Raw genomic sequence first — 21,492 nt, 5'->3', positions numbered from 1 at the left:
CAGAAGATGAAGGTGAAGATGAAGGTGAACACAAATGTCTCCTACCAGTCGGACTTCCACGGACAAAGCTTTGTCAGCAGCATTACGACGTTCCAGCTCCTCTAAGGCTTTGCCCTTGTGAGGAACAGGAGGGTGATTGTCCTTGTGCGGGCCGCTGGGGTTTCCATGGCTACGGCTGAGGCTGGCGTGGGGGCTCCAGTTGGACAGGCTGTTTCCTCCCCCGAGGTCGTTGATGGTGAGCGGGGTCCCGGCGGACATGTCGAAGTCCGAAAGCTTCCGCAGGTTCTCGCCGTGCTTTGGTGAGGGATTAGAGAAGTCGTCCTGTTTCTTCCACACGCCGTCGTTCGCTTGTCTGGTAAGCAAACACACAAAAGGGTTTAAAAAACTGTTCAAGCTTTTCTAGAACATAAGCTGGAGTGTGAATAAAGTGGCTCCTCGTCCTTGGGATCAAAACCTCAGAAAAGATCGGGAAACAAAAACGGCGAGTTCCTTTGATGAGGACGTGAAGTGTGTGTGGATAAAAGGCTCATTTTTGGATAATAAAAGTAAAACTTGAAGGTTAAAGGTTAAGCGGATGAAAGAACGCAGCCAGCGCAGGTTTATGAGCCTTAATCATGTAATATAATGCTGCTCTCCAACACGCAACAATCAGTCACTTCAGCAGATCTGAATCAAGGTATAAGAGCCGCACAGACGTGTCAAAGGTCAAGAAGACGCCGTCGGTGGCAGGAAGTGGTGACTCAGACCTGCGCATGGTGGCGAGCGTGTCTGTGATGGTCTTGCAGCGTTTCAGAAGGGCGTCCAGTCTGTGCGGCTCCTCTTTCAGGAATTTCACCGCCTCCACTTCCACCCGGAGAACCACCCGCATCTTACTCTGCAGGCCCGGGAACTGATCTGGAGCAGGAAGCAGAGGAGGGAGACAGGAAGTGAAGCGACATTTCATATTTTCAAATGATTCTGTGAGCTTTTTTCTTCTGATTCACTGCAACAATCTCTGGCTGATTTCATATTGACATCGTTTTGAGAGAGTGATCAAATGTTTAACAGACTGGCTGAGGCTGATTGACAGATAATCAGTGCCTTGGTGTGTAATTAGCGCTCTGCCGGAGCCAGGAGAGCGTTTCTGCCCGCGTACATGACGTTTGTGTGCGTGTGTGACTCACTCTTCAGTTCCGTGAGCGTCTCTCCCAACTTCCTCAGCACGGTGGTCTTCTCCTCCAGCTCCTGCACCGTCACCAGCTTGTGGTTGACAGACGACTCCTTCTGGATCTCCTCCACCGACTTCTCCAGGTCACTGAGACAGAACAGACAGAAGGATGAACATCAGGGATTCATCTGCTCGCATCCTTTTATTTTTTTTTATCTCAGAATAATACTGCTGGAAAAATACAGCAAAAAAACGTCTCTCAATTCAGGTGCTCAGTCATCCACGACTAACGTTTCTACACCGCCACCTCCATTCGGGACCCCCAGTGTCTCTCACCTGGTTCAACGTGTGAATGAGTCTCAGAGGATCGATGGTTTACTGCCAAACACCGATTCAGAACTTGAATGAAACGTTTAAAAAGCGAAGCCGCAGTTCCATGAGCACTGAGCTCCTTCTGCAGGATTCATTAGCTTCTCTAAGCAGCTGGACCAAAGTGATTTTTCAACCTCGTGTACAACAGCTGAAGTCAAACGTTCGATGATTAAAATAACATAACTGAGATGTCGTCAAGGCAGAAAACAGTGAACATGAATTTATATAAAGTTGTGTTTCTTCAGCCCAAAGGAGGCAGCTTCTGTGTGTGTGTGTGTGTGTGTGTGTGTGTCTGTGTGTGTGTCTGTGTGTGTGTGTGTGTGTGTGTATGAGGTCTGAAACAAAAAGCCGCAAAAAGCCTGCAACCGATCAAACCTCCTGTCACATAAATCACCCTCAAGTCATGAAATGAATCAAAGCTCTTTGTATAATTAACTATATAAAATGGCAATTAGACACACTGACGAACAGACATCGATTAGCAAAGATCGTCTAACAGGCCGATCAATTACTCTGCAATCAAAACGCCACTCAAGGTGAGATTCAGGGCCGCGTCACCCCACGCCACGGCGGTGGAACAGTTCCGCGTACGAGACTAAAGCCAGACTGAAGCCGTCTCCTTACTGCAGCTGAAGGTAACTCTGCTCACATTAATTAGCCGCTGGACACTCAAACGCTTCCGATCTTAATTAGAATCTGGGTCTGATTACAAATACAGTTTCATCCCGTCAGCGTATCAACCAGCGAGTCGGCTAATTACAAAGGTCCTGTACGTTGGCTGCTGGTAGTGTGGAACTGCTCTCAACTACACAACTGTTATCTTACATCTAAACCCACCCAGGAGGAATCAGTCATACCGCCTTAAAACTCTCATCAATTGTTAAAGTTGCTTCTTATTTGTCACACTACGACTATTGAAGAGAACCAGCTGTTTGTTATTGATTCAACAAAGTCAAAGTGTTGCAGTACTTACTGGAGCTGCTGGATGATGAGCTCCTCCTCGTTGAGGTACTTGAGTCTCTCCTCCTCCACTAGAAGGCGCTGTCTCTGCAGGGGATCCTCCTGCTTCCTCAGGGCATCGGACACACGCACGTTCAGCTCGGCCTCCGTGCGCTTCAGCAGAGTTCGGACCGAATCCTGGTTCTCCATCTTAGAAAGACGCACACAAACGCACACACTGTGAGTGTGTGTGTGTGTATGTGTGTGTGTGTGTGTGTGTGTGTGTGTGTGTGTGTGTGTTATCAGTGTTGGTCTTTCTGGCCTTTGGACAACATCTTGTTGAAGATATGAAATCAGTGCCATCACAGCTGAAGTGCAGGACAATGAGGAGGACGACTGCAGCAGCCTCAGGCCTCCAAAGAACAGCAGTGATTTACAGCACTTCAACATGTTCTTCTTCTGTGTCCTTGAGAGGGCAAGCGGCGCCCTCGCCAGTATTATGCTACCACTTTCTCTGCCTTGTTAAGTCTGAAGAAGAACATGTTGTCCTTCACCCCTGCACTGTAGCTCAGTTCTTCAAACCAATCGTCCAATTGTCCTGAATGCAACAAGCTGCGGCAGTCTGTGCTGTATGTGTGTGTGTGTGTACAGACGCATCATCCTGCGCTTAACATGTGCATGAACCCGGATCCCTACCCCCCTGGGTTATGAATAGAATATTCAGGACAGATGCGTGTAATACAACTCCCTCAGCTGAAAGCACCTGCTGAGCAAGAAAGATTCATAATTGATCAGCCTTATGTTCCGGGAAATGAAACAAGACAGAAATGCAAGCAACGTTCAACATATCCCCGTATCTCCCTGACATATTGTGATTAATGATCCTGCCGATGGTTTTGTTTTTTTTAGATGTGGTGTCCTGCAGCTCTGCATGCGTCGCCTCTTTCCAGCACCTTCCTCCTGTTTAATTCACCAGCCGCATGTATAATTTAAAGGTGGGTCATCACCGCGGGTAACGGCGTTGATCTGAGTGCTGAGGGCGTGCGTGGGCACACAGAACGGTAAAACAGCAGACCGGCCTCTGTGAGAGCGGCTCTACCTTTCTCTCAGAGCGGCTATTCCCCTACCCAGAGCGGCTCTTCCTCTTCCTCTCCACCTCGGCGCTCTGCGACTTCAATCCGGCACTTGTGATTGCGGTCAGAGAACAAACAAAAGCGCCGCCCTCCTGTCGGCCGTTGCCTCTGAAGCGCTCTGCCTCCGAAGCATTTAAGTCATCATCTTCTCCCGTCTCTGCCTCCTGTAACCATGGCACCGCACTCAGCCGTCAACAGAATAAACGATAACCTCATCTCTCCATTTTTAACCCTTTCTTAAAGTTTTTTTCAAATCCGTTCTGAGGAAACATGAGATCATAGCTGAATGGGCTTTTATCTGTCATGCAGTTTCTCACACTGCTTCATACGTGATAAGCACAGGTGTCATGAAACACATGCAAGTAACATGAACCTGCAGGTGTGTTACTGTAGATAGCTGCACAGGAAGTGGAGATCAAATAAACATCTAATGCACCACTTCAGTGTATGATGATGAAATATATCCACTGCACACGATACAAATATTACAATGTCGAGAAGGAATAGAGGAAATGGAGCCGTTTGCTATTACTTTGGGTCAATCTGTGCACCGGTCTCGCTGCTGCGTCTTCAGCATACTGATCTGGGAAATTATTTATTTTCTTGAAAGCAACAGAAACATTACGCCAAAAAGTTCCCCTGGTATTGACAGAACTTACTGAAATATGTAAGAGGAAACAAAGAACTTCTCCTTCTTGTGGAAAATACAACTCCATTCATTTACAAAAAGGTCTCGACTGAATTGATCTCAATCCACTCGCAGAGTTTCACAATCCACGGAAAGCCTCAAAAAGCCTCTATAAAGCTGCTCTACAAACTACGACACTCCACCCTGAAATCATTACCAACACAACTACACAGAATCCAGAAATAGATATGTTCAGCCTTTATTGTAGCGGAACATGGATTCCTAACGGCCCATTCAAAGACCTCTGGATACGGTACGTAAACTCCAAACATCTCCAGAGTGTGATGTGTACGTGACATACCTGTGTCTTACGCAGCTGTGCCAGCTGTTTGCGCAGGTCTGTGGCGTTTTGTTGAAGACCACTCAGGTGGAGCTGCATCTGCATGCGGTTGACGCCGTTTGCTGGGCTCATGTTGGACGAAGGCGGAGGCATCAGAGCCAGAGGTGCTGACGGTGTGTGAGCTGCCAATCACAGAGCGGGACATTGGGGAGGTCAGAGGGGGGTCAGAGGGGTCAAACACTTATGGTTACTTTGTTAGGCTGTTTCATGGTAGAAACGGCAACACAGAGAAAAGCATTCTGGGAAACGCACAAGAAAGCAATGCAGAGGCCCAGAGTAGCGTACATACACACATTATCTGGGCACACACACACACACACACACACACACACACACACCCACCCACAACCATATATGCCTCCCCCAAAAGACACACACACACACACTCACACACACACATACACAGAGAAAAGACAAAACAACCCTCCAATATGCCTTAATGCATAACCACGCAGAAATGTAAAGAGACAGAGAGACAGAGACGGACACAGAGACAGAGATGGGACAAGAGGAACCATCCCAAGGAGGAGAACAAGGAGATACACACCGCCACCTTCCCAGTGACATCACACTCACACCCACACAGCGGGCAGAGAATCATGTGAGTCGTCTGATAGGAGAGAGAGGGACAGACAGAGAGAGAGAGAGAGGGACAGAGAGAGAGAGAGAGAGAGCGAGAGCGAGAGCGAGAGAGAGAGAGAGAGAGAGATGACAGCGTAGAAGATAGAAAACTACCTTTCCGCTTCAGGCGTCCAGCTGGAATATAGAAAGAGTGAGCCAGTTACAGGAAATTAATAAGGGAGAGAGAGAGAGAGAGAGGGACGAGAAGGAGATAGAAAGAGGGAGAGAGGGATGAGAGAGAAGGAGAAAGGGATGAGAGAGAGGGAGAGAGAGAGAGAGAGAGAGAGAGAGAGAGAGAGAGAGAGAGAGGAGAATCTTCAAAGTTCACATTAAGAGAATGATGATCTTTTTTTATGGACTACAGCAGAGGAAATGACTCGATTGATGACTTGTCCTTTGGCAGTGTTTCAATTTGTGAGGATAATTCAAAGGCCGTCCTTGCTCCGACCCTGTGAAGGTCTGGCCACGGGAAGAAAACAGTCCGGAAGAACATTACATGGAGGGAAGAAAGGAAGTGCAGGAAACATGAGAGGGAAGAACAAAGAGATGAAGGAGAGTTTCATGCCAGACGGCTTTGAAAACATGTAAATGAAGAAGCTCCTGCACTCCACAAACATCTTCACAGGTGGTTTATTCCTGTCGATCGCACACAGCACTGGCGTTGTTAATGAATTCTTATCTTAGCAACCACAGCCGGAGACAGGAGGAGCTGGAAAACATCTGTGTTTGTCCCTTTCTGTCTGTTGTTAGCGTTCGTTCTAGCAAGCTAGAGACCACAAACGCTATGGTTACGTAGGACTAAAACCTGGTGATGTCATAATGATGGAGTCTGTGCTTCCACCTTAACAACCAGCCTAACAACCAACTTAAACAGGGCGTCAGAGAGGCGTCAATCAAACTTGTTACGCCCACACGGTCCTAAGAATACATCTAATCAACACACCTGACAAGGGTGTGCAGAGGCTACTGAGAGAGAGAGAGAGAGAGAGAGAGAGAGAGAGAGAGACAGAGACAGAGAGATAGATAGATAGATAGATAGATAGATAGATAGATAGATAGATAGATAGATAGATAGATAGATAGATAGATAGATAGATAGATAGATAGATAGATAGATAGATAGATAGATAGATAGAAGTTAGTAGGAGAGTAGAGTACACTGTTAGAAGTGAAGTATTGTTAGTATCAGATAGTATTAGTTTGCATCCATTCAGTACACAGGTCTCCATTACTCACTTCCAGTCGCGGAGCCGTCACTGTTAGTTTCGGTCTTCTCGCTGGAAGAGAAAGGTAATGGCCGTGAGAACTCGGTCCCTTGGTCCGGTGGGCAGCCCGCCATCATGCAGAGACGCAGCAGGCCGCACCTGAGGATCAAGGGCCACAGGGCAAGGCAATTACAGTGCTAACGCTAACAGCGCCACGACTGGACACATGCATGCTGTGTATCCTCTTTCTGAACGGCCCCTGTCGTCTTCACGGGTATGGTGTTGTCATGGTAACGGCTCCCCGCGTACACCAAGAGCTCAAAATTCAGTCAGAAGGAACATATCTCACACATCTTTATGTGTCGTGCTGCATAAATCAATAGTGCTGTGGCCTGCAGCTAATGTGGAGCTTTGTACTTTTGTTGTGCTCACAAAGTAAAGCAGCACTTCAGAGCTGATAATGGCTCTGATAATGGCTCGCTCCTGTTCTTGTCGATAAAGCTTCCTGTGCCTGGGCTGCATCTATATCTGTGCATTGGAGCTTTAATGGGGTGTAATGGAGAGGCTTACGTGCTGTCACTGTCTGGCGCTCTGGTCAGGACGCTCTGGACCAGGCCAGTCAGGCTGGCGATCTGCTTCTCCATGGCCTCCATACGCTCCAGACGATGGTCCCTATGCAGGTATACATCTTGAGTGCATTGCACAACACTAAACGCATCAATGCAAACGATCGATTATGATATAAAGTGAAGTCCTGACCTGCTGTTGTCAGGGTCCTGCCCAGAGAGGGAGGAGCCAAAGCCGGGCGTGGCCCTGCCGCCCTCCCCGGGCCCCGCCGTCAGACACAGAGGCTCTGAGCCGGAGCTGGGCCTGGACTTAGGGCTGTCCACGAACACGGAGGAGGACGAGTCCTTGCGGAAGGTCTGTCTGACAGGCGAGGCCCGAGGCGAGCTGGAGTACGAGTCCCTGTCCCGCATCTGCATGTCAGGGATTTTCTGCGGGGACGAGGGCGGCATGCGGAAACCCATGCCCAGAGTCGCTGATGAGTACGTGTCAGAGTAGAGGGAGCCGCCAGGTTTGTAGAGGGAGTCGTCCAGGTCTCCCTGCAGAGCGGCAGCTGAGTAGGTGCTGAGGGAGCGCACGGAGCCTCGCCGGTACAGACCAGTGGAGACAGGAAAGTTAAAGGGGTCACCGATGGCGGCTAGAGACTGAGTGGAGGCGATGCTGAGGCGGCCCTCGTGCATTAAGCTGTAGGGGTCAGCGTACAGCCCCTCGCTCTTCATCAGGGCCATGTTTTTGGCAGAGACCTCTTCATCGGGTTTGACGTCACGCCGCTCCAGAATGGCGCTGGGGGAGGGCGACAGGCCCGCGTTGGCACCGTGTCCGGCCGGGGGGTGGTGGGGGTGCCTGGCGTGCTCGCCGTGCTGGGGCGCGGCCAAGGACGGAGGACGGCCGCCGCTGTAGGAGAGGCGCGAGCGGGACGGCGAGCCGGATGCGGACGAGGTGGAGGAGGAGTGGGGGAGGGTGTTGAGGCGGCGGGTGGGGGAGGAGTCCCGAGAGGAGTACACGATCTCCCTCTGAAAAACCAGCAAGCAGGGATTTGAGTTACCATGGAGACGTACAGAACAGAGCACTGTGCTAGGCGTGTGTCAGGCTGACATGCTGAGGACCACAAAGATCTTTTCACACGCCAATAAAACTTGATAGATTTCCCAAAAGACCAATTAATTAACAGCAGAATTATAGTCTCTGATTTTCTCCCTTTTTTTCAGGACAAAGACAGAAACGAGTGATTGGCGTGGACGGACGGATTCCATCCTCACACTCACGCTGTCCTCTTTCTCCATTTTCTCTTCTCTCCACTGAGGACTGAAGTGTTTTGCTCTTATCATTTGCCCGCAGTGATTTGGAGCACTTTGCTATCTGACCGCCGCCATTTATTCCCCTTAGCAGAGAGGTGACAAGACGCAGGAGACAAAGCTCTTCCTCCTCCACAAATGCGTATGTCGCCGTCGTCTGTTCATCTTCACCTGCCTTCTATTTCACAACTAATGTCGATCCTCCAGCCAAAGCCAAATATTCTTGTGCCTCCTGCATTTACGCAATAAACACTCATTTTGCGTGATGGCAGCAGTACAGTTGCATCTTTCCACGCAGTTTAATTGTATTCTCATTGATACACGCAGCAAATTGAGGAAATGCACACAAAAGAGGCTTAAATCCAAATTTCTAGATTCCTTATGAATATGTAGGAGCTAGTTAATATGCGCTGCTGTTCCTGTTTACACTCCAGCAGGTGCAGACGGGTTAAGATGGATTCTGCAAGACGGGAAACTTTGATTTTTCCTGGCTTTCTTGAAATCAGCCTTCTAAGATTTCTTGTATCAAACTTGTGGTGCATTAAAATATAAATGTGCTGCTTCGACTTTTGTGCTGGTCAGCTTTCTCTCAACACACACACACACACACACACACACACACACACACACACGCGTGCAGGCAGAACCGCGGTCCTTATCTTTCAACGCCTATTTGCTTGGTTAATGGTTGTATTCTAAATTTTGCGTGAATAATGCAGATGGTGAGGAGCGTTTCGCCTAGAAACATTTGAATCTGGTTCCTCTGGGCTCTCTTGATTTTCAGTCAAGCTGAAAAAGCTTAGGATGGTAAAATATCCTCATTTCACACAGCAACATTGTTCTCTGGTGTCTGCACGGCAACAGATGGCCTATTTGAAGATAAGAAAATGCATTTCCAGGAGGAATACCTGTTAAATTACTTATACACACACACACACACATACACACACAGAGACACACATACACACACACCACAACAGCCTGTCATTAGTACTGAAACATAAAATCCTCTGTTACATTTAGAAAAAAAAAGACTACAAGCGCAAAACTGTCGCTGCAGCTGAGCTGGAAGCATTTGACTCACAGGAAATCAGTGTAAGCGTGTTTCTCTAAAGTGACTCAGTGTCCCCAACCCCTCCCGCCTCTCCCCCCCACTCACCCTCAGGTCCCCGTTAGCCAGGTGTGGTGCAGCAGGGTAGGAGGCGTAGATGGGCTCTTTGCGGTAAATCTTGATGATGCTGCGGTCCTGGATGTCCCGCACGTCCTCCAGCTCGTAGAAGACGTTGCGCGCCTCGTCTTTGATCAAGATGGCCGTGTTGGGCGACTTGAGCATGCCGGCTGTCAACTTCTGAGGGAACATGTGCACAATGAGGGCATGCAGCGTGTCCAGGCTGCTCAGTTCATGGGTGATGTGCACCCGGCGTGTCTCATCACCATACTGGAGGAAGAGGACGCCTAGAGGAGAAGAAGAGCAGCAGGACGAAGGGTTAAGTCTCCTGGAATGAGGAAAATGTGCCAATTATGCTGAAAATGTTCTCGTTCCAGACTCTAGTTTGTATTTTAAGACATAAGCATGGATAATCAATGACAAACCGCTGATATTTCTGAATGTGAGAATATGAGGTGTGAGAATTCACAGCTTATGTGTAAAGATGCAGGTCCAACGTTGGATTGCAGCTATAATAAAAACAAAATGAGAAAAACATACTGTAAGTCTTAAGCAAAGCTGTGGTCATAGATGTTCCTGACGCCAGACGGACGTCACAATTTTCATCTTGATGGGAAGCCATGGGAAATACAACAGGCAAAAACAAAAGAAAGGAAGAAACGTTAATCAAAAAGGAGTCGAGTAGAATGAGAGAGATTGCAGCAGAGAGAGATGGAGGAGAGGCAGGGGTTAATGTGGAGAGATCGGCAGCTCCTGTTCCAGTTATGTCCAAACTCGCTTTAAAATGGCCCTCGTCAATCACTGCCACTTCACTTTTACAGCGCTGGTTTTATCCCCGTGTGCCTGACATAACCCCACACCTCAGTGTTTATGAGTCTGGACCAGCCACACTAATCCCCCCTAAACTCCCAGGGCCATTTTGTACTAAACCTGTCCCCAACTCCCATATTTACTCTTTCAGAAAACGCACAAGACGCTCCTGCGCCCTAAGAGAACCCTGCAGCCCGACGTCTAAATGCTTAAAATACACAATATAGCTACTAAATAAAAGCTTCCTCTGGTACTAAATACAGTGTGAGCACATATACTACAGCACTCACAGGAAGCTGCATAGCATCTTACGCAGCACTGATCAAAACAGATGCGATCCACATTAACAACTGCTGTAACTCAGACTCTGGGTGCGCCACGTTAAGAGCCTGTGATGGTTTCTACCTGGAGATCGTAGCTTATTCTGGCTGGCAGAGCGGGACAGCGGCAGGCTCTGACGGAAGCGATTCATCCGGTTGAACCCGAGGGGCATGTCTGCCTCCGACATGGTCTCCAAGGACTCGGCGGAGGCGAAGGAGAGCTTGGCGGCCTGGTCGGCGAGCCCAGACTGGGTAGACTGGGAGTGCCGGGGACTGCGGCTCTGCAGGGGGGGAGGAAAGGAAGAGGACACGTGGAGATTACATGGCGAGACGTGAACAGGAAGGCGAGGAGAATGGATTTGGACAGGGCAGATGAAGGAAGACAGAATGGAAGAGACAGCGAACACACAATGAGACGGCACACAATGAAAGCACGTAACGAGATTAACAAGACCTTTACAGCGGCTTAACTGCCAGACATTCACCAGGAATTACCAGCAGCATCGCAGCGTGATGTGGCAATTGTATTCAAATGGCTCAGCGGGGTCGCCGCCGTCATCCCTGCAGAAGGCACGGAGGAGGAGAGCCCAGGAGCCTCTGTGTTCCTCTAGTCTATGCAGAAGTTGTGTCGTGTTTGCTCGACTTTGCACACCTTCCACATGCCCTCACCCAAACCCGCGTCCCCGCCTCGTGCTGTTACGAACTTTAAATGAGAGCCGGTGGGATGGGGATTGCTCATGCAAATGCCGAGCTGTCACTGCGGGCTTATCCTGCTGGCCTGTGCCGAGGCATCTGTCTGGATGCCTGTTACTGCAGCTGGGGGGCTGAGCTCAGTGAACTGCCCCCCCCCACCACGATCTCCCACCGCCGTAGCATCTCCTCCAGCGCCGAGGCTGCTGTAATGAGCTCCCAGAATGCCGTCTGCTGACTGTTTGGATGACAGAGGCAGAGGCGGAAACATCCTTAGCCACATTACAGAAGCTTTGGCGGCTCCCCTTCCTCCTCCTCCTCTTCCTCCTCGCACCATGAAGTACCACACAACACTTTTCCTTTCGTATGTCCCCTCTCTCCCTCTTTCTCCCCCCCCTCCTTCCTCAGCGTTGTCTTGGCTTTCATTAATGAGGGATTTAATTAACGGCAGAGTGGAACAGAAGCTACGCAGAGGGCCGCCGCCATGCTCCGTGACTCTCGGCAGTGAAATATTTGAGTTTATTCATCGAACGCTAAACGCAGACACCCAGAGATATTTACCATTTTGTTAATGAGGCGATAAACAGGAAGCAAACGCTGCGCAGTAAACAGCACTAAAACCAGATAGAGAAACACATAACTAACAGTGTCACCGCTAATGTCCGATTAATTCCCACTGATTAGGTTCAGAGTCCACCTGTGTGTGTGTGTGTGTGTCTGGTGTTTGGTCGGATGTTTAGTCAGATTGCTCAAAGAGTCAAAGTAATTGTGATTAAGCTCGGAACACGAAGGAAAGAACATGTTAAATAATGACACAGATCTGCACTCAGGGGGGAATTTCGGCAATACGCGATACACAAGTCTCATCATGAAAACACACGCTTGGACAGGGAGCATATTAATGGGATTACTGTGCGGTAAATAGGGCGTAAACATGGATCAACCACTCATGTACAGCTGAGATGGTTCAGCGGCAAACAGATGGTTTCACTGTATCTCCAATAATAGAGAGAGAGAGCTATAAATCCAGAACAAAGAAATATGTTTTTTGGTTGTTTCTTTCGTTTGAGTCGAACAAGACAGATTTCTTCTCAGCTTGTTCAGCCTTGGTGGAGGTATGAGGCCTAATGATGGCATCTCCTAAGCACAAATATGGCTCACCTTATCACGCCAGAGAGCCAGAATAATCCGTTTTTTGTAACTCACACTCCTTCTGTCAGCCACACACACACACACACTTGCATGCAGAATAACAACAGCAGTGTTGTCCAGTGATAGCGGCAGCAGGCAGCCAGTGTCTGAGCACACAGAGGGGCGTGATGCTGACAGATAACCCCCACTGTGTTTTGTAATGGGGTCGTTAATCTAAACCGTGACCACAGCAAACAGCAACACACACACACACACACGCACACACACACACACACACACACACACACACACACACACACACACACACACACACACACACACACACACACACACACACACACACTCCGGTGCAGAGGCAAGGTGGAGTTGGAGCGTGTCATATTTGTAGCCAGATGAAGCATTGGGTGGGTGGTAAACACACGGTGAGAGTCTTATATATAGCATGCCCTGTAAATGTAACACTTACAGTTTGAGTCTGTAACGGCTTCCAGCTCGGATGCGAATAACTTAAAAAGTGCATCGTGTCTGAAAAATGTCAGCCCAGTTATTTCCCTCAGAGTTCCCGACAAGACAAACACGAGAACTTTGACTCGCTTGCTTCAAAACTCAACCCAGCGATTGTACCGGTGCGTTTTAGAGTTTCATTTCAAGGGATAAACAACCTGCTTGAAACTTTTTTGCCAGGGAAACGGAAAGGGAATTGAGAATGTGGTGCTGCGTGACGGAGCTGAGCCTGGATTCCTCACAGCGTCTGTCAGAGCTGACAGCAGCCTGGAGGTTAGCAAGGAGGCAGTTTGACTGGAAGCTTCACATTTCCATTCACTCTCTCTCAGGGGCAAGTGAATGAGTAACGTCAACAATGACTATTAAACTAGACACGGAATCCCCACGGACGGAATACACAAACACACACACACACGCTTTTCCTGAGCTGCTGTTATACCAGCTTAGTCCACCTCCATGTGAAGCAGCCGGCTGTTTGAGAGGAGCAGCACGTCACTCATCAAAGCAACCGATTAAACGCCATAAATAAGGTTTCTGACATGAATCAAAATGAGTTTAGTCCGAGTTAAAGACCTTTCTGCCCTGCTGCGATCACACAACGCTTCATGTTTACTCTGTTATTATCATTCCATCCATGCGGACGTCTTGACTGCAGAGCTGAAGAAATCATTAGTAGAGTATTCAGGGTGTGTAAATACAGCGAGAAGCCAGCAGTCACTCTACATTAACCTCCTCATAAACAAGTGTGTGGACGTGTTATAACACAGGGCGATGAGCGGTTGACCGTCCTAACATCTCCACTGTCTCTAACGTCTCTCCCATGACGCCCCCACGTGACCCGCGGGGGCCAGAGTTGGACCGACTGGCTCTATACAACCACACACACCTCCAGCTCTCCCTGCACCCCAACCTTTCCTTTTAGCGCTATCTCAACTTTTTCCAACTCAACTCTATCGCTGCCAGGGGTCGACACCTGTGTAAGAGGAAGAGGAACAAAGGAGGAGGAGGAAGAGGATCTTACACGAGGCTAAAGTGACAGGAGTGGAAAGCGAGACCGCAACACTTCAGGCTACAAAACGCATTAAATTAAACACAACCTCTCACCGCCTCTTTTCTCGTCTCGTACACTTTTACAAACTGCTTTGACATTGACTGTTTCTTCACCTCTGAGCGGCATCGCATCATTTCAATATTTGAACGTGTAACTCAAGAAGTGTACCGCTCAGTGTCGACACCCACGCTGAGTTTTAGTGGAGGAAACGCACAGAATCAATTGGAGAGTTGAACAAAAGCTTTCCAACGCCGTTTTAGACGTGTCGTAAAAAGAAGCGACGCCGCAAAATGAGTTGAAACGTCCAATTGTAAAAGTTAATGATGCTGTTGATCATGTGAGGGTCATTAGAGGGATGTTTAGAGGGAAACAGGAAGGACAAATGGCCTCTTCGGGAAACAGAATTTAGACATTTAGAGTAGCTAAGCCGAGTTGTCATCACATCCATCCACCTTCATATCATCAGATGTAGTTAAGGCCCCGCCCTCTTTTAAGGTGAGGCGGGAAAATGGAATAAGAAGCCGGTTAAGACGTGTGTGAAGTAGAAAAGCTTAAATGCAATGAGATCAAACTAATTGGTCACATTTATCCTGCTTGTTTCCGGTTTTGTCCATTTCTGCCAACGTGCCTACAGGAATAATATGTGAGACCTTTCTGGAACAAACCAAGTCGGGGTTTTGAAAGGAGCCAATAGTTCTTTACAGGCTTTACAGCTCATAGGCCAGATTAGAATTCATCTCTGTCTGGATCTGGATCTGAGTGAGTGCGGATTGGACTGCAGCCTCCGTCTCTTCATTCCATGTTAAACAGGCAGGATTCAGAGTGGACGGACATTCGTTAGCAGTTGAAATGTCAAAGATGTCTGGATGTCTGTGAAATGAGGACGAGTGTTTAGCTCCGGGCCGTTCCATGAGAGACAGGTGTTGAAGTGCTTAAAATCACAATCCTCACACCTCTGCTGCATCTCTGTCCACTTATCTTCCCCCTTCCCTTTCCCTCCTCCAGCTTCTCCTTTTGTCTCTGTTTAAAGCCGTGTCTGTCTCCGTCGTCTTTGGCCTCCAGTAGTCCGTCTTGTCCTCTCCTCACTTTTAATCCACTGTCACTCTCGCGTCTTCGCCCACCTCTCCCAAAGCTAACTTGGGATTCTGTGCTGATCGGCTTTATCCCCCTCTTCCTCCCCCCGCACGTCTGCTTCAGCCCTTAGTCCCTGGCGGCGGCGGCGGAGACGGTGGCGTCCAACGTGCTGCGCCCAGGTGCCATGTTTGTGCTGTTGCTGCCTGTGTTTGAGCAGCTTTACTCTGAGTGACTCGCCGGCTACCCGTCGCCAAAAATAGCACTCGGAAAAAGAAAAACAGCTAAATGCAGCCACCTGGATCAGTTCATCGCACGCATCTGTTTGTTTCTCACTCCCTCTTCTTCTGCAATCATTATTTCTGTCAATCTCCTTTAAAAACAAATCTCAAGACGGTCTGACCAAATCCCTCGCCATCCCTCAAACCTGCGTCATCGAGGCGACCAGGGGAAATTGCTACGCCCAAATTGTGGTAATTGTGTGTGTCACTCACTCAAGGAAGAGCAAAGAGAGGAGTGACGCGGCGTTTTGCCAAAACTGAGAGTCGATGTTTGGGGATAGCGTGTGGCCTATTAGCTCGGCTCTCTTAGAGGCAGGAAGAGGACAAACACATACACACACACACACACACACACGCGCGTGATGACCTAATCCTGCCTTCTGTATCTTTAAATGCAGACAGTAATTGATTTAAGTAAGATCTATGAGGGCATTCAGTGCAATATGCAATAAGGTCTCATCACATCCATTACATGAATATTTATATTTTTCCACATTCCCCAACACATCCGCATATCATTTATATTTAGCAGCAAAGGGGAATCCGGGCGAAGCTTAAATTACAGAAGAGGCGGATTGAGCAGGTCTCTGAAATGTTAGTAGGAGATGAAGACAATTGAGCAAGATGATGAGTTATATAAAAGTGTGTGTGTGTGTGAGGAAGTTCTCTCTCAGCTGATTTATTCTACATTTTCTTTGCACTGCAGCAGGAGCCAAAGCATCCATTCAGACTCTCACTTTCTCCATTTTCGGATTCAGAAACTTGGCTTAATTAATGGTTTAACAGATGGAAACTAACTCCACAGTGCCAAGGAACCCAAACTACTTCTTCTCCAACCTGCAGACTTTATTTCAAAATCAACAAAGTACTCACAGACTCTTTCTGGAAACGTAATGTGTTTGAAGTTTGGTTCTTTATTTCTATATTGACGTTGTTTACTGTGGTTTTGCTTTAGGAAGCGTCATTGAAGTCGTAACTATGTAGCGTGCTGAATGCTAAACTAATGAAAGGAGTGTGAGATCAATCACTCAGCCTCATGGGTCAGTGCATAAAGCTCCTGACATTCTGTGACATTTCCACCATGTCAAACTGACATTATGAGCCTGGAATCAGAGGAGACGCCCATCGGCTCTGAGCTGCTTTGTTTACATGCACTCTGTCGCCTCTCTGCCTGCTGCGTTTAAGGCAAAAAATGTGGTGTGAGATCAGCACATAGATGGTATTAATAGGATTTTGTCATTTGTCAAATATACATGACTCATCGTTGGAATGCAGGGAAGCGTGCCCGGTGAGGAAATGCAATCGCAGGGAACGCTGGTGCCAACTGGGTTAACACGCTCGGGCAAATCCACTTACACTCCTATAATCTGGCCCTGATGTTTGGATTAGCCCGGTGTGGATTTGATCCTGACTTTGGCGGTCAGATGATGTTTGAAAATGAAAATGTTTGAAATTGAATTAGCTGAAATCGAGTCAGAGCTCTGTAGCGCCAACAAGTACCAATGTTTGCCACAGGGGGCGTCATGGAGGCAGGGCCGTGGCGACTGTGGCTCCTTTAATCTCAGTCAGACTCTCACAGGAGGCCAAAAACCCAAAGGGGGAAGAGAGGTAGACAGACAGGATCCCACAGTAGCGCACACACACATACACACACACACACACACACACACACACACACACACACACACACACTCAGGTACAATGAGCAGGAGAGTGACACACGCACAGGGACGCTTAGACACGCAGCACTGACCTTAAAGCTCCAGTAGTTTGGCTGTTGCTGAGATGTTCCATGAAGGAGAAAAGAGGGAGACGGAAAGAGAAAAGTTAGACATTCGCCTCTCCGATAATGAGTCGTCAACTTCACTGACAAGGAGGAACAACAGTAAGAAGAAAACCAGGGATTAGAGAGGAGATACAGGCTGACAGGAGGCTTCTGACACAAAATCAAATGCAAAAACAAGAGCATTATCAGCCGGATGGCTTGCATCACTCAAATGGTTTGGGCTCCTTTAGCTGACAGCCTGTTTCTGAAAGGCATCAATATTACTGACAGCATCATCTAATGTGACTGTTTAAACCTCAATCATTACCTGTGATTGGTGTTAATGTGAGAATGTTTTGCAGGTGTCAGATTGCAAAGCAAAGTTTTATGTGATATTTGGCAGAAACTCTGGAGCCGGAGCGAAATGAAAAGAGCGAAACGGAATCAAACAGCAGCCGCTCTGTTGTTTACAGCGTTGGACCATCGCCTGGACGACGACAACGCCACCACAGGCCGGCAGCCGTTCTGTGCCCTCCTCCCATCCTGCCTCTCCCTCCATACACCTGCTATCAGCTCCAAACCTGGTTACCCCACCTGCTGCATCATCTCCCCTCAGACAGACACACACACACACACACACACACACACACACACACACACACACACACACACACACATTCAGGCACTCACATATTGGGTTTAGGCATCAGGAAGCAAGTTGTGTCCATTAAAATACCAAAATGACACCACAGACAATTCGGGGCGTTCATGATTTCTAATTCTAATCCAAACTGGTCCTGGTTCTCTCTCTCTTATCTACAGGCAGCCCCCCGCCCCCCCCCCCCCCCGTTTGCCAGATCCACATTACTCTGCTGGCACCGGGGTGAAAAAAAAGTGACAAGACAAGTTTTGATTTATGATATTCGGCGCTTCTTCATTATCTGCCTTCCATTTTAATATTGCCTGAACACAGGAACACAGGCTCCATCTGTTTAAACACAAGCATCAAAGGAGCATTTTCAACTGATTATTACCTTATTGTAATGTAATCTTTCACTAAATGGGCCTCCATTTGGCTATGATATCTGTATCTCACTCTCTCTCCCCCCTCTCTCTCTCCCTCTCTCTCTCTCTCTGTCGGTGTGTCTCTCTCTCTCTCTCTCTCTCTCTCGCTGTGTCTGTCTCTCTCCCTCTCTCTCTGTCTGTCTCTCTCTCTCTCTCTCTCATACTCTTTCTCTCTCTCCCTTTGTCTGTGTGCGTGTCTCTCTTCTCCCCCCCCCTCTCTCTCTCTCACTCTGTCTGTGTTTCTCTCTCCTTTTCTCTCTATCTCTCTGTGCTTCTTACTCTCTCTCCTTCTCTCTCTCACCCTGTCTGTGTGTGTGTCTCTCTCTCTCACTGTCCCTCCGACTCTCTCTCTGTCTTTGTGTGTGTGTCTCTCTTTCTCACTTTCTCTCCCTCTCTCTCTGTCTGTGTCTCTCTCTCTGTCCCTGTCCCTCTGTCCCTCTCTCTCTCTCTCTCTCTCTCTCTCTCTCTCTCTCTCTCTCTCTCTCTCTCTCATATGATGGAGTATAAAGCTGCATAGATCCTTTATGTAATTATGTTAATCCACGGCGGCAATATTTCCTGGAGAAGTAACCGAGGCGCGACTAAACAGCCGTAACAAAACAGACGTGCGTGATGATGATCGGCTCCAAAGCAACAAACACCATTCACATATTTCACACATGCCTTTCAACTACAACACTACCAGGCCGTTTACATAACACGACACAATTTACAACTCCACAAACTCAGAGCACAAAGTGGAATCAACTCACTAATTCTTTGAAGTACGATTTGATTTATGGGGCAACTGCACTGCATTACACCGTGCAGCCTCTGCAGTATTTGTCCACTTCACATAGAGTTCCAGGGAGCAGGGAGCCAATTTAGTGATTTGTAATTTTATACATTAGAAAGCGGCACATATGTGGGCGTGTAAGCTCCGACACCAGTGTGAAGCATAAGCTCGGTTCACACTCGCTCTTTCCCAGGGTGCATTCACATTGTCAACACTGTTGTAATTCCTCCGCAACCCTATAATGCAGCGCTAATCACAATTATCCCAAACTAGTCATTCCGGTATTTCAAGACGCCTGGAGCGAGACGTGAGAGATGCAGCGGTGTAGAAAGGAGAGGAGAATGTGAGGAGAACGTGAAGAGGACGTGAGGTGAATGTGAGGACATGTCATGTAAACTAGGTCACCAATATGGATAAGATAATAGAGGACTGGAGGTCTTTCCAGGTTGGACCGGGCTCCTGTCGCCTGATCCGCGTGTCCTGTCACTCACTCACTCACTCACACGCTCGCTCGCTCGTTTCTCGGCAAGCTGCACAATTTTGGTCCTTGATAAGCGTCTGAGCTGACAGCAGCTGAGGGGCAACGCCGCCGACGCCGCGTCCTGAATAACCGCCGCTTCACTTGTTCAGACTGTGTTAATGATTTCATTTTCCCACAAAGCAGAATGACGTGGAGGAGCCGGATCCAGAGGTGCTCAGGTGATTTGTGGCCCTTTGTGGCGCGTCTGTCCCCGCCAGGCTCGCTCTCATTTCTCAAGCAAAGTAAACACGTTTCACGCCCTCGTGTTGTTCTAACTGTTGCTCCACCGACAGCTGTTGAAAGACGACCGACTTGGACTTTGAGTTGCAAACACAGCTCAGGGAGAGAGTGTGTGTGTGTGTGTGTGTGTGTGTGTGTGTGTGTGTGTGTGTGTCTGTGTGACAGAAGCCTGCACAGGGTTCATCAGGGGATTAGACTGTGAAGTGTATTGGTGAATTATTCCCCCTTAATAAATTCCCCCTTAATTCCAGCCACGATCAATGCAGTCAATATATTCCTGCTTTACAGAATCCCTAATCAATACAAACACAGCTTCACCCATATCAGGTTGGTCTGTCATATTGATTATCATCACTCAGGCTCCTGTATGTCGTTGTCTAATAAACCTCCTGTTGAATTACAAACCCCGATGAGAGAATTCCAGAGAGAAACAGTCGATGAGTGTTTTCAGGATTCCGGCTGGACTTAATTAGCGCTGAATGTAAGCCCGAGTGGTGCTGAAACATACATAAATGCATGCATACACACACACACACACACACACGTATAGATCCTGTGCACTCACTCACCCACAAAGCCTCACACAGAAGGACGGAGCCTTGCAGCGTGGAACGCCACGTTACCTGACCTGCATGTTAAGCAGGCTGCACTCACACCCCTCCTCCACCCCCTGCTCTCCCTCCCTCTCTCTCTCTCTCTCCCTCTCGCTCTCTCATGTCGTCATCCTCTCTGCACACCCCCCTCGCCCCATTTCCATCTTACTATTTCTCCCCTCAATCCACCTCCGGTCCACTTTGCTGGTTTCTTAATGTAGCCCACCACAGCCTTCTCCCTCTTAAGCACACACAGACACACACACACACACTAACTGACCTGCATAGCAAATGACAGTAATGCTCACCCCCCCACCCCCACACACATACACAGTGAGAGCTGTGCAGTGTGTACTGTAATGTCCACTCAGCCTGCTCCCTCTGTGCTGCTGAGCATATGCACACCGTCACCACAACAACCACAACAAACACTACAGGCATGGAATCTAATCCCAGCCGGCACGTCCCTTTCCCACACACGCACACACACACCTCTACACACACTCCAGCTTCCAGTGCTGTCTCACCTGCAGTGCACCTGTGCCTCTCCAGTCATTCCAGGCTGTCCGTCAGGTGCAGTGAATCCTCATAGCGTTTTTGCCAGAGAGTCTCTCCCTCCCTCTGCCTCTCTAACCCTCCTCCCTCCCTCCCTCCCTCTTCCTCCCTCTCTGTCTGTCTCGCTCTCCAGTAGCACATGCGGCGGAAACTCTTTATTTAATTCATTACAACACCAGCCGATTAACTCCTTCGCAGATGGCTGGCTGGCTCCTGCTGGCGCTGGCTAATTGAGCAGCAGGCTGCCTTACTGGCTGTGGTTCTCCTCCCTAGCTCCACCTCCTCGCCCCCCACCTCCATCCGCACTGTCCACGCTCTGCACAGCCACGAGATGACAAGGAATCCTGGGCTCTTCTGGCTCCTCGCCTGTGCAGTGAAAACGCTCCGTCACTTGAGGATTTGGCTGCTGCTTCTCTTCCTCCTCGTCTTCCTCCCGTCATTCGCTCTCTCTCTTTCTTCTGTTCTTCCTTTCTCTACCATTCGTCCAATTCTCTACAACCTGACCTTTGCAACGCGATATCCCCACTTGCCATATATGGCAGAGGTTGCCACGGCAACTATGGACTCCACCTGTCTTTCACCCACTCTCCTACCTCCTCTCCCACCTCCTCTCTCTCTCTCTCTCTCT

At 48.6% G+C, this 21,492-nt stretch overlaps 1 protein-coding gene across 6 annotated transcripts in view; it reads right to left on the bottom strand.

Annotated features, from left to right (window-relative positions):
- Positions 1–20,923, bottom strand: part of srcin1a (SRC kinase signaling inhibitor 1a) — a 34,557-nt gene extending 13,634 nt beyond the window's left edge. For 2 of the 6 annotated variants that reach the window (XM_076143982.1, XM_076143987.1), the window contains exons 1-13: positions 20,837–20,923; positions 17,105–17,131; positions 10,688–10,883; positions 10,013–10,078; positions 9,464–9,759; positions 7,205–8,022; positions 7,016–7,117; positions 6,477–6,604; positions 4,581–4,741; positions 2,493–2,668; positions 1,164–1,294; positions 747–894; positions 46–352 (exon numbers count right to left, since the gene is read on the bottom strand). In XM_076143982.1, coding sequence (XP_076000097.1) covers positions 46–352; positions 747–894; positions 1,164–1,294; positions 2,493–2,668; positions 4,581–4,741; positions 6,477–6,604; positions 7,016–7,117; positions 7,205–8,022; positions 9,464–9,759; positions 10,013–10,078; positions 10,688–10,790 — 2,436 coding nt within the window. In that variant the 5' untranslated portion in view covers positions 10,791–10,883; positions 17,105–17,131; positions 20,837–20,923. Of the gene's footprint in view, positions 1–45; positions 353–746; positions 895–1,163; positions 1,295–2,492; positions 2,669–4,580; positions 4,742–6,476; positions 6,605–7,015; positions 7,118–7,204; positions 8,023–9,463; positions 9,760–10,012; positions 10,079–10,687; positions 10,884–17,104; positions 17,132–20,285; positions 20,339–20,836 lie in introns of those variants that run through there. The other 4 variants (XM_076143984.1, XM_076143986.1, XM_076143983.1 and 1 more) reach the window with 4 other exon arrangements.
- Positions 20,924–21,492: the final 569 nt, after the last annotated feature.

The sequence above is a fragment of the Genypterus blacodes genome, unplaced genomic scaffold (genome assembly GCF_046128005.1).
Source record: "Genypterus blacodes isolate CSIRO-AG114 ecotype Tasmania unplaced genomic scaffold, CSIRO-AGI_Gbla_v1 ptg000028l_1, whole genome shotgun sequence".
In the NCBI taxonomy this organism is placed as follows: Eukaryota; Metazoa; Chordata; class Actinopteri; order Ophidiiformes; family Ophidiidae; genus Genypterus; species Genypterus blacodes.
The sequence above is the reverse complement of the archived record's forward strand: the minus strand, read 5'-3'. Positions and strand labels throughout refer to the sequence as shown.